The sequence below is a fragment of the Epinephelus moara genome, chromosome 12 (assembly GCF_006386435.1).
Source record: "Epinephelus moara isolate mb chromosome 12, YSFRI_EMoa_1.0, whole genome shotgun sequence".
In the NCBI taxonomy this organism is placed as follows: Eukaryota; Metazoa; Chordata; class Actinopteri; order Perciformes; family Serranidae; genus Epinephelus; species Epinephelus moara.
In genome coordinates, this window is record NC_065517.1 from 5,070,049 (window position 1) to 5,082,898 (window position 12,850).

The window sequence follows — 12,850 nt, forward strand, 5'->3', positions numbered from 1 at the left end:
TCACAGCTTGTCTCCCCCTCTCAGTGACGGACTCAGGATGTTTGAAGGGCATGGGCGAAAAGGAAAAAAGGGCACCAACTGCATGACATGGGGCCCCATTTTTCAGTGTCTGAATTTTGTGTGCCAGCTCACTTTTACCGAGGTTGAGCATCACCTGCTGGACAGTAGAAAGTGTTTTCATGTACTTAGGATAATCCAGGTGCAGGGCGTAAATCAGTCCAAAAAGGACACAGAAGGCCTGTGGAAGGTTGGCCAGCTCGTCCATCACCACACTCCCTTCCAGGATGATTCCCACTCTGGACGGGTTCAGCTGAGGACTTTCTTCATCAATACAGCGGATTCCCACTGGAGTCTGACTGTACGAGTCCTTGCCAGTTGCATCCTGACAAGAGAAAGAAATAGATTGACAAGTAGAGGACACAATCATGCCAGTTAGATGTTTAAAATGAAAAGCCTCAGAAAATAAACAGTGAACTGAAAGTAATTATTGAAAGGACAATAAAGACTGGTCATATTTGGATCTGTGCATTACAAGTACTAATTGCAAAACTGTNTGTCCTCTGCTTAGGGAACTCCTAAGCTGCTTAAAAGTCCTCTTCCCTGCTCCTAATAGATCTCACCTTAGGAGCACTCTTAGGAGCTAGGATTCTTTTGGAATAGCTTTTATCTTTACTAGGATCTACTCTTAATTTTTAGGAGAAATTCTAAGAAAACACCAAGATTCTAAGAATTTTCTTAGAATTTGGCCACTAGGAGCAACTCTTTGCACTAAGAATCTTTAGGAATACGGGCCCAGGAGGAGATGCAGAGGGCACAGTGCAAGCTCAGGCTGTGTCTGAGGGAGGCTAAGGAGGCATACAGGAGGAAGCTGGAGAGCAGGATACAACAGAAAAACATGAGGTGTGGAAGGGCATGAAAACCATCACCGGCTGCAAGCAGTCCAAGGACGGAGCAGCAAAGGGAAACAGAGAGAGAGCCAACGAGTTCAACACCTTCTTCAACTGGTTCAACAGCATGCATGCCCCCATCCCCACCCCCCCGGTCCCCTGGCTCATACTCAACCTCATCTGCCCTCAGGTCCAGCACGCCTAGGACCGCCTTCAATTCGCCTATCGGGAGAAGGTGGGGGGTGTATCAGGGGAGGCAGTGAGGAGGAGTACAGGAACACTGTGGAGACTTCGTGAAATGGTGTCGACTGAACCAGCTGCAGATTAACACCACCAAAACCAAGGAGATGGTCGTTGACTACAGGAGGAAAAGTCCCCACCTGAAGCCAGTTTCCATCGAGGGGGCGGAGGTGGAGGTAGTCAACTCCTACAAGTACCCTGGCCTGCAGCTGGATAGCAAGTTGGATTGGTCTGTAAACTCAGACCACCTCTACAGGAAAGGGCAGGGAAGCTACTGCAGATGTTTTATCAGTCTGTGGTGGCCAGCATCCTGTTCTATGCTGTGGACAGCCTGAGACTGGACAAACTCATCAGGCATGCCAGCTCTGTGGTGGGCATGGAACAGGAGTCCGTGGTGGCAGTGGCAGAGAGGAGAACCATGGACAAACTGCTGGCTATTTTGCACAATGACAGCCATCCTCTGCACACTGCCATCAGCTCTAAAAGGAGCACGTTCAGTGGCAGACTGCGGCCACTGAACTGTTCCATGGACAGACTAAGAAAATCCTTTGTTCCGAGAGCAGTCAGACTGTACAACAGCACCTGCAGTAACTAACTTCTTATCCCAATAGACTCATCTTTAGCCACTTTAAGCCACTTCTGCCACTTTACAACACATTTATATATTTTTTATGCCTACATTTTTAATAGGGACCTTGGCCAAAGGCAGAGGACCCTATTGTTTTTGGTGTGTTTATTCTTTATTCTTTCTCCCGCCGTCTCCTAAAACCCAAATTTGACCCCCTAAACATGCTCAAAAACTCACCAAAATTGGCACGCATGTCAGGACTGGCGAAAAATTTTAGAAAATGAAAAAAATGAACCCCAAATGTGCCAAAACGGCCTCTCTAGCGCCACCTAGGCACACTAAAATGGCCGCTGCGGCCCATAGGGATGTTGTAGAAAGATCAAACCAAAACTGGCTTGTTCGTCTCATCGTGACCTACAAATCACGCACTGACACCCCGGACCTAAACCCAAGAGGAAGTGAGCTATTTGCCCTTTCAAAGTAAGATTTTGCCTCAAAAATGCTCTTTTTTCAAAAAATACCTTCTCCTAGACTGTTTTTTGTATCGGCTTCAAACATGCACACATGCCAGGCCAACTCCTGCTGAACAGATCTTCTGTATAACAAGAGAAAGAAACAGATTGACAAGTAGAGGACACAATCATGCCAGTTAGGTGTTTAAAATGAAAAGCCTCAGAGAAAATAAACAGTGAACTGAAAGTAATTATTGAAAGGACAATAAAGACTGGTCATATTTTGATCTGTGCATTACAAGTACTGATTGCAAAACTGTCAGTTTGGTAGCTTGACAACTAAGGAGAGTTTATCCACTTATAGTCCCAGTTGTGCTGAATCTGGGATCCTTTTTTGCGAAAAACCGCTCACAGAAACTTTCATGTTGCTATGCAACGTCTTTGTAAGTCATATTATTCCCAGTACAGTTGCCCAAATCATTTAATTTAGGCTCACAAAGTAATGCATTTGTTGGTTCCTAAACTCATACACTGGTTTTGAGTGCACTGGTTGGAATAACCAAGATTTAACAAGCAACCTAAAACCTGGGCTTAGATATTTGCCTAAATTCCAACTGGTGACATTAAAGTACAAAAACAATTTTGGTGCATGTAACAGGAATCCTACAACGTTACTGTGAGCAGCATGACTGGGACTGAAAGTGGGTAAACTCTTGAGGTCTGGGCTTTTACTTTGTACAACAACAGCAAAATATTTAATTTTAACAGAGTTTTTCAGTTTAGTCATGCCATTAATCAATAATGAATGAATGCAAATGAATGAATTAGTAGGATAGTCTTCATTAATGGTTAAAAAATGAAAAAAACAACAACATGCAGCTGCAATATTTACAACAAACAATTTTACTTACAGAAACAGTCTTAAAGAAGGCAGAATGATCATCTCCCAAGATGACTGATAGTCCCGAAGACAAAGGCACCTGATGTCTGTTGGCTCAGTGGTCTGGAGAGGGCAAAGAATATAACATAGTTTACCAAGAATACTCAGATGTATCCTTAGTAGATGTATCCCACTCCCAACAATTTGTTCTGACAAAAATTGCAAATCTTCAAGAGAAGACAGAAGAGGACATTAAAGAAGAGGAGATAGGACAGGAGAGAAGATGAGAGAATGGAAAGGAAAAGAGGAGATGAAAGGGAAGAGGAGGAGAGATGAAACAAGAAAACAGGAGAGCAAAGCAGAAAGGAATCAGAAAAGGGAGAAAAATGCAACGGCATGACAGGTAAAGAAATGAGATTCGAAAACACAGAGGTGTAAGGGGATAGCAATGAAAAGAGGAAAGAGAGCAAGGTAGAGAAAAGAGGAAACAGAGAAAGTAAAGATAAGGGGAAAAGAGAGAAACTTGCATTGCAGGAAGACAAGGAGTAGACTGATGTAGACAACTCAACTCACTTTTGTCCGGCGTAAAAGCTCAGCCAAAAGCTGTCCAGTAAGGCCTTTCTTCTTCCTGAAGAGGTCCATCGGGCTTGGAGAGAAACGGTCACGTGCTTCAGAGAAGTTTTCTCTGAGGTTTTTCCCAACCACTCTGCTGAACTCGTAATAAACCTGAAACATGAAACACAGCAAGCAATGTATAAGCCCATGGTCAAATGGCCTTATCTTTCACCCTTAACACGACATGCTATGAGACTGCTATCTGCTATCAGACTGCTCTTCCACATCATTCATCCATTTTCCTGCTCCATCTTGTATTTTTGGTCCGCAACAAAAAAAAACAAAATCTATATTTAGACGACTTCCGCCTACTTTACTATCTGACTTTAAACATGCCTCTGTGCTTTTCTGAGTGCAACTTGATTCACATGCCACTTAATAAGGAGCTACAGTATATGTCCATCAACAAAGTGTAGGAAAGATTAGTCCAGAGTAAAGCTGGCAAAAGCTGTCATGAGCCACTCCTCCCTCTACCTCTGCTCTCCAACAGTTAGCAATGTCTTTCACTCACTCTCGGTCTCCGCTGTGTTTAGCTATTTCCCTGCTTTCCTGTTAGCATTAGCACTACTCGGCTACCACGCTAACGCTCCAACTCCAACTCTCCGGGAGCCGGGCTCACGGTCTCACGGAGAAGAGTTGGAACGTTAGCATGGCAGCCCATTAGTGCTAACGTCCCCACGCTTCTCCACCAGGCTCAGTGAGTCGGAGCCGAGAAGCGTGGGGATGTTAGTGTTAGCACCAGTCGGCTGCCATGCTAACGTTCCGGGAGCCTGCTTCCTGGCGGGCTCACGGAGAAGAGAGGAATGTTAGCGTTAGCTCCCAGAGTTAGCACTAGAGCTACTACGGCTATTGGAGTAGCTTGCAGCTATGGAGCGCTTCTACCAGCTCTTCTAGTCATTGAACCTCACCTCCATTTCAGCAAATATATTGCATTTATTACAGGGACCATCATCATTGAAGTAGGCAGGGGAATAGCTAAACATAGCCGCCAGGCTGCCCGCCGGGCTACATTTTACAATGATAATTGCAAATGTTAGCTGGGCTGCCGGGCTACTCACCTAACACAACCGAAACGCCTGACCCATTGCTGGGACCGAGCCACTAATAACTCAAGCTCCGGACATTAACCCATGCTACGAGTTCTGTCCCTTTCTTTATCCGACAACTTCTTCGGCAACAACCATTGTTTCTTTAGAGGTAATGTCAGGGTGTGTGAGGTCATGCTATACGCCAGATGAAATTACACCTCTAGTTCTTCACATAGCAATTTTTTAATTCCTTCAATCTAGAAATGATGAATTTCGCTTATTGCTCCTTTAACAAGGGATTAAAATCAAATTTATGAGAACAAAGGAAACATTTAGGAGAAAAAAACTCACTAATTTACGAGAAAAAGTTTGAGAAAAATCTCACAAATGCAGGAAAAAACCTTCACGGATGATGGTGATACACAGTTATGTGCAGTGACAGCCCTGTTCAATCCTGTGATTAAAAAAAATCCTGCTCCTCCACGGTTTTGATGGCTTGTGGTTAAAAAATAATAAATTATTTGTAAAGTGGAGGGGACACAAAGAGGATTTTAAAAAGTCATGACAAAGACATGTCTCCCCTGTCCCCAGTGGAAATGAATCCCTAGATTACAATAAATCTATATTTTGATACTGCATAAAGTATATGTTAACGTCTGGGTGATGTAATGTTAACTCTGTGTTTATGTTCCCTTCAGATTAGCTAACATTAAGTAAATTTACATTACGAAAGCCAATATGGTCAAGTAACCTAGACATTTGACGTTAAAATGTCATAGCTTTGTCCCATGCATTAACAAAGCATTTTCACTAGATTTTTGTTTGTTTGTTTCAAATAATTAACCTTAACCTAGCCTATTTCAATTAATGGTCGTCTCAAAATGCAACGTGTTCACTAACATTAACTTAAGGGCACAGATTCAATAGGCTAAACCGTAGTACAACAACGGACCGTCATCTCTCTTTCTCTCGTCTCTCCTTCTCTCCTCTGCTGCACAATGTGCATGGCTGCAGCCGCCTCACACGACCGCTGCTTCTGTGCTGTCGGTCGGGTGTTCAATGAAGCTAATAGTTAGATAACCTGAAGAACGTCACGTCTAAGGTTAACTGCGTAAACGTACAATATGTAATCACCGGATCTATGTTAAATATGTTTGAGCTGTGTACGTACATTGTCCGAAATGTTTCCAATAGTGTTGTAATCCAGAGGTATCCACAAAATGCCACTAGAGTAAGAAACACAATGTTAGAATGTAAGAAATGAAAATTGTCCGCGTAACTGAAAGGTGCAACCGTTTGAAGCAGCCCCTCCTCCCCCACTAACAGATAAAAACGACCGTCGAACTGGTAAACTGTAAAATACACGTTTAAAACAAACATTCCCACGGCAGCCGGCTCCACAAAGTCCCAGGCACATCAAGCTGACTTCAGAGAATGAATCTCAGCTGCGGCTGAGATGCAACTGCCGATCTGTATAAGTTAAAATGGTGGCCCTTCACAACTCAGTGGAGATAAAAAGGTGTGGTCATGACTAAAACTTAGTGATTTAAGGCCATTCAACTTAAACTTATTCACACTTTCGACTATGTCTACAAATTAGAAGAATATACTTAACATTTTATAGTAATGTAATAAAACTTAAATCATTTACGTACATTGTAATTAAAGCATTTAAAGTCCGGGCTAACGGTGTGAAAAAGACTATCGACTGCATAATTAAACCTTTGTGTTAAATATTTAATCTCTCCTTTCATACGGGTATTTTTCCAGACAGAATGAAAGTAGCAAGGGTTATACCACTCTTCAAATCAGGAGATAAGCATAGCTCTACAGACCAGTGTCTTTGCTATCACAACTTTCCAAAGTGCTCGAAAAGGTGTTTGTACAAAAACTAGATACTTTTATTGAAAAGAACAAATTATTGAGTGAGAGCCAGTATGGCTTTCGGTCAAATAGATCCACAGCAGCAACTATGCTAATAGACACATTATTACATTTGCTGATGACTCAGTGATCGTGAATCTTCTTGAAGGGGATGAGCAGCTTCACGGGCCTGTAGTTAATGATTTTGTATCATGGTGTGATGAATCCTTCCTCCAACTAAATGTGTCCAAAACTAAGGACATGATAATCAGTTTCAGGAAGTCTAGTCCTTGCCAAATACTAACCAGCATTAAAGGTGCAAATATTGAGCTGGTGGACAGCTATAAATATCTGGGAGTAGTTGTGGATATATATATATATATATATATTTATATATATGTACACTTCCCAATCGTATCAGTTGACTTGCAGTTTATTATAGTTTATGGCAGTGCAACCTACCATGGTCAACTGAAACATTAATTATCCTCCTTTCATACATGATATATAATTTTCCTTAAATATTGCCCATAGAACTGGAAATGTCCCCGGTTTTCATTTCTGAAATCTGGTGACCTTATATTTAAGTTGGCCTACAGTACATGTATTACAGCGGATAAGCTCTCAAATTATGAGGAATTGTGCACTTTTTGAAAAAAGCATTACATTTCTACCATAGTTTGTACATACCATAAGGTTTATTTTCAGATGTGGAGGGAAGTCAGATTTGACCTCTGAGGCCCGGGAGAGGTCAAATTCAAGATGGAATTTAATAATATTCAAATATGCTTAACTTTGGAACCAAACACAGTAGAAAAACATTTAAGGTGTCATTTCCAACTAAGTTTAGGGTGCCCATTCAGTTAGTGATACTTTTGAGATCAGTGGAATTCAAGAAAACATACAAACCCCAAAACATATTTCAATTACCTTTTACTCTCATGTATTATTCAGTAATTAGTTATCATTTACTGGGATGTGTGGTTATTTTTTCCTGCTAAGCACATCATCATCAGCAGATGGCCCTCTAGAGCATCAGTAGCTAATGCCAGTAGCGATGTAGTCAGTAGGCAACATGATGAGTAGGCTACAGTATGCACAAGTGACGAGACAGAGAGCACTTCTGACATAAATATCCTACCAGGTAAACTGACTGACTATGTACAGACAATTTTCCCAGTTAAGAGCGATCTTAAGGCTTAAGAGCACAGTTAAGAACGTCTTTGGTAAGAAGGGTTGCTAAGATACAAGTGTTTCCCAGATGCGTTCTTAATGGCCTTCTTAGGATCGCTCTTAGTATCGCTCTTCAAGAAGCTCTTAACAGGAGCTGTCCACTACCGCGGTGCTGAAACAGTCGATGTTAGGCAAATCGATCACCCAACACTTAATCAGCGCATAAGTCACACACAGTGCTGCTACCTAACGCACTAATTCCCTGCTGCTCGTGTGTATCTGTGTTCTAATAATTCTAATGAAAAACTAAGATGATAAATATTTGTTAATGACCTATTTTCATGATGAAAACAAGACTACAACTAAATAAGAAGTAGTCTTGGTAAGAGAATCATGAGGAAATGTATTATATTGAAACAAAAAAACCTTGCTAACGACTTGCTGAGGCCGGTGCCGTCTCCCACCACATCCAGGAAACTCCCCACTGCGTAAAAACGCAGCGCAGCCAGGAACTGCACCTCTGGGCTGAGGGCGAAATTGCACCGGGTTACCCTCCTGATGTGCAGAGACACTAGTTGATGAGGCGTTGTATCTCGGTACTTCATTTGGACAGCCCGGTCTGACAGCACGTCGAGTGGGCTGAAGTGCTGTCGCACAAATGCATTTACATATACGGTTTGGCTTCGCACATGGCAACGCTGTTGGTTAGCAGCGAGAATATGCTGTAAAGCAGCCATGGTATCTCACACACGTGTGATATGGCAACACCTTTATATAGAGTAGCGGGTGGAGCATCCCTTGATGAGGTTCCAGCTGAGCTCAATTACACCTGTCAGTTGCCTGATATCTGTGATATGTCGCAGGTTTTGGATGTGGTAAACTCTCTGATATGTGCATGCAGATGTGGGATATGTGCGGACAAATTATGATAAATGATAGTCATGATGATTCATTTTATTTGTGTGCCTGATGTGCACAGCACATACAGGAACACACTTGTTATTCCTCATACTTATTTTTCTTCTTATTATTATTTTTCTTCCACCAGATTTCGGTGCGTAACTTGTGCCACAGCTTTGAGCGCACACAGGGTCTTCATAAAACATATGGATTCAAGACTCAATATGAACAGTAAGGACACGCGTTTCCCTGCAGAATGAAATTTGTTCTTTTCTGTCACCAATTAATGCTAAACAATATAAATCTGAAGTATACAATAGATCAAAATATATACGGTGTGCACTGTTTCAATATCTCCTTGCTTAGTGTAATATTAATTTGCCTGACGCGGCTGGATTTGTGAGCGTTTGGTTGCTAAGAAGACCGTTAAGAGTGGGTCAGCTCGATCTTACAACTCCTTCTTAGTGAAAGATCGTCAGCTCGATCTTACAACTCCTTCTTAGTGAAAGATCTTCTTAAGCTAAGTGCGAATCTGGGAAATGCGTTTTTCTTTCACGGGAGGCTTAAGTGCTCTTAGCGCTACGAGCCATCTGGGAAACGCTGCCAATATAAGTATACTTGAGTAAAGCCTTAACATGCAAATACATTGAATTTGATTGTAGCCGGGAATGAGTCTGCCTAGTTAGTTAGTTAGCTAGCTAGCTAGCTTCTGTGGGGAAAAAAAAAAAAAAGGCGGGCACTGATCAAAATAATTCTGCTAGCTAAACTAGAAGACAGTCTGGAACATACATGAGCTGAAGTCAGTTGAATGATTGAACAGCGCATGTTCTAGAGATTTCAGCTTGGTAATTTGTGTGAAGTAGGACTATAGCTGAATTAATGGTTACAGCAAAGTAGCCTAGTTCAATACTGTGCTGCCGGTATCACACAGGCTTGAGAGCTAATAGCTGGCATGTAAATGTAGACGTGTTATTACTGATTTCAAAGCAAGTTTCAGTAGAAGCATAGTAGGCCTACTGAAATATTGTAAGTAAATACATTTTTAATGATCATTATCATTACTGTTATTATGTTGGAAAGAAACCATCTTTTTGCACCCTTTATCTCACTCCGTCTGCATAATTTGACCATGACTTTGACCTAAATGCATTTTCTTGAATTCTGGTGATCTCAAAAGTATCACTAACTGAATGGGCACCCTAAATTTAGTTTGAAATGACACCTTAAATGTTTTTCTACTGTGTTTGGTTCCAAAGTTAAGCATATTTGAATATTATTGGCGGCCATCTTGAATTTGACCTCTCCCGGGCCTCAGAGGTCAAATCTGACTTCCCTCCACATCTGAAAATAAACCTTAGGGTATGTACAAACTATGGTAGAAATTTCATGCTTATTTCAAAAAGTGCACAATTTATCTGCTAATCCGCTGTACTAATGATTAAATGTATATATTTAATTGCTGTTCCAACTCTAGTAAAAAATGTTCATTGATAGCAGTTGTAAATTATTCTGTTCCCACTTAATACTAATGCTAATCACTAGCAATTTATTTTACAATTCATAATTATTATGGAAAGTAAAAAAGACAGTTTCTAAGGGCACTCATTTCCATTTTTCAATGATAAGAACACGTACTTTGAATTTTAAAAAAGTGTGCTTGACTGCACAGATAACCTATTAAGATAGAGCTTGTTTATCAAAAAATAAAAAAATAAATCTCAGGGGAGCATTCTACTGCTCTCCCCTACAGAGGTCCGGGCTTGCAGGTGATTTTCTCTCATCAATATCGCACTGCAGCCAAGTACCCAAAGTTGGCAACCCTGGTTTAATATGTGGTGATAATGCTGAACATTAATCCTGAAAACACCTTTAACTGCACCAAATAGAACATTAATCCTGAAAACACCTTTAACTGCACCAAATAATGATGTCACAGTGTTATGACACAGCTCTGAGTACTTTTTTTTTTTTACATCACTGCAGAGAGGTTGGAAATCAAACCAGTGAAGGTCAGCAAAAACATAATTTTTCTGTTAAAATGTATGAAGTGCAAAACCCTGAATTTGAATTATTTTCTGACCTTAAGAGAAGCAGAAAGTATTTGAACAAGTGAGGTTTGTGTGAAGGGAAAGTAGTCATGCTGCTTCATGGCCCATAGACAAAGTGCATAGTTATGTGATCATAGGTTTATTAGCTCAGATGAAGTTGTTGAGATGAATTTAAGAGTAATAACATTTAATGGTGCATGGGTATGGCAGTTAAAGCATGATGCAAATACAGTTCACAAGCAGTTCTATGATAAGTCATAATTTTGACTGACATTGAATGCCACTCCCCTGAACATAATATGTAAATGAGCCCAGAATAATAAATCTACTCTGAAGATACTGCTCAGCATGAAAGAGGCTAAGGAGCTCCATCAGTGCAGATGCACAAACAGATGCACAGGATTAACAGGCATGGTGTGAAACATATGAGCACTAAAATTAACCTTTGAATCTGTATGTAGAAAACGTTTACTGATGCGTTTTATTTTCTAACTGTAAGGCAAATGTTACCTCAGTAGTAAAATCATTTATGCATGGAAACCACATTCTTTCTCAACAGGTCTGATGATCTCTGTAATGAATCTACAAATGTATCTGGCATAACAGCAGTCATAACTTCATATTTATTATGTGTCTTTGTTGGCTGTTTATCAGTTCTTATAATGTGTGGAAACCTTCTGGTAATAATCTCTATCATATACTTCAAACAGCTCCACACTCCTACAAACTACCTCATCCTCTCTCTGGCTGTGGCTGACCTGCTTGTTGGTGGTGTAGTTTTGCCTTTTAGCACAATACTGGCTGTAAGCTCATGTTGGCATCTTGAAGGTTTGCTCTGTAAAGTCCGACGCTGCTTTGATATATTTCTGTGCTCATCTTCTGTTTTGAACCTGTGCTTTATTTCTGTTGATAGATATTATGCAGTGTGTCAGCCTCTGAGGTACAGAACTAAAATAACTGTCCATGTTATTGTGATCATGATCCTAGTGAGCTGGACTGTTTCTGCTCTAAATGGAATTGGTGTCACAATTCGGGGACTAAAGGTAGAACAATCTAACAGGTGTGTTTTATTTCAACATACAAATTTAGCAAGTTTAGTAATGGCAACTCTTTTAACGTTTTACCTCCCAGGTATAGTAATGTTCACCATCTACCTAAAGATTTTTATGGTGTCACAGAGACAGGTACGCAGCATCCAGAGCACAACCTGTCAGAACACAAAGTCTGGAGCAACCATCAGTAAGATGGAGAGAAAGGCCACCAAAACTCTGGCTATTGTTATGGGAGTTTTTCTCATATGTTGGACTCCTTTCTTTCTTTGTATCACCTTTAATCCTCTGACTGACAATGCAATACCAGCCTCTGTGATCGCATCATTTAAATGGCTTGGATGGTCAAATTCAATGCTCAATCCATTTGTCTATGGTTTCTTTTACACTTGGTTTCGAACTTCTTTCAAACTGATAATTTCTGGGAAAATATTTCAAGGTGATTTTACTCACTTTAAACTTTTCTGACTCATTATTGACTTGCTGACATGGATCTAATGACATACTTTTACACTTAAGTTTAGCATCTCTTTTCCACTTTATAGCATATATTTACATCAAAGCTGTCACTGTCCTAGATATGCAGTATCTGTACATACAACTCAGTGTGCAGATTAGCCCCTCAAACTGTATGTATTCTGTGTGAATCTCTGTAAATAAATGTAGGATCCATAATTTCATTATGTGTTATTTGTTTGTATTCAGAAACACAACATCTCTAAGTTTAATGCAAGAGGACTAGGAACTTTTGACTGACTTTTACTATACAATTAAAAGGATCACCATTTCATTTTGGCTGCAGATGGTAAAGGAATTAAGAAGGAATCATTATTTTAAATGATATTAAGGCAGCGTGACTGCAAAGTACGCTCACAGTAAGATCTAAATCAGTAACTTTAGCAGCAAGATGTGTATTGTTCACAGCACTATGAAGATGAAAAAGGATAACTTCTTGGTTTCTTTTTTTCATTATATGTGAAAAGCAAAAGTAAAAAGTGGCTGTCTGTCCCGGTAATGTATTCATAACAAGTCAACAATATAGGCTGTCTGTCCCGGTAATGTATTCATAACAAGTCAACAATATATATGTACATACAAATAGATAAATATGTATGTATACTTTCACTCACAACTTCATATTATACAC

The 12,850-nt window shown here is 40.4% G+C and overlaps 1 protein-coding gene across 1 annotated transcript; it reads left to right on the plus strand.

Annotated features, from left to right (window-relative positions):
* The first annotated feature begins 912 nt into the window (after positions 1 to 912).
* LOC126399162 (trace amine-associated receptor 1-like) lies at positions 913 to 12,171 on the plus strand. The gene is made up of 5 exons (XM_050058991.1): positions 913 to 1,077; positions 1,205 to 1,356; positions 1,458 to 1,714; positions 11,309 to 11,491; positions 11,564 to 12,171. Exons 1-5 carry the CDS (start codon positions 913 to 915, stop codon positions 12,169 to 12,171), a joined length of 1,365 nt encoding a protein of 454 aa, XP_049914948.1.
* The last annotated feature ends 679 nt before the right edge of the window (positions 12,172 to 12,850 follow it).

What these genes read in the sequence shown, in the direction of transcription:
- LOC126399162 (XM_050058991.1), top strand. Translation starts at nt 913, where the DNA reads ATGAAAACCATCACCGGCTGCAAGCAGTCCAAGGACGGAGCAGCAAAG. An exon ending in TCAACCTCATCTGCCCTCAG is followed by an intron (nt 1,078 to 1,204) that starts GTCCAGCACGCC and finishes CGACTGAACCAG; the next exon opens with CTGCAGATTAACACCACCAA. An exon ending in GCATCTTGAAGGTTTGCTCT is followed by an intron (nt 11,492 to 11,563) that starts GTAAAGTCCGAC and finishes TTATTTCTGTTG; the next exon opens with ATAGATATTATGCAGTGTGT.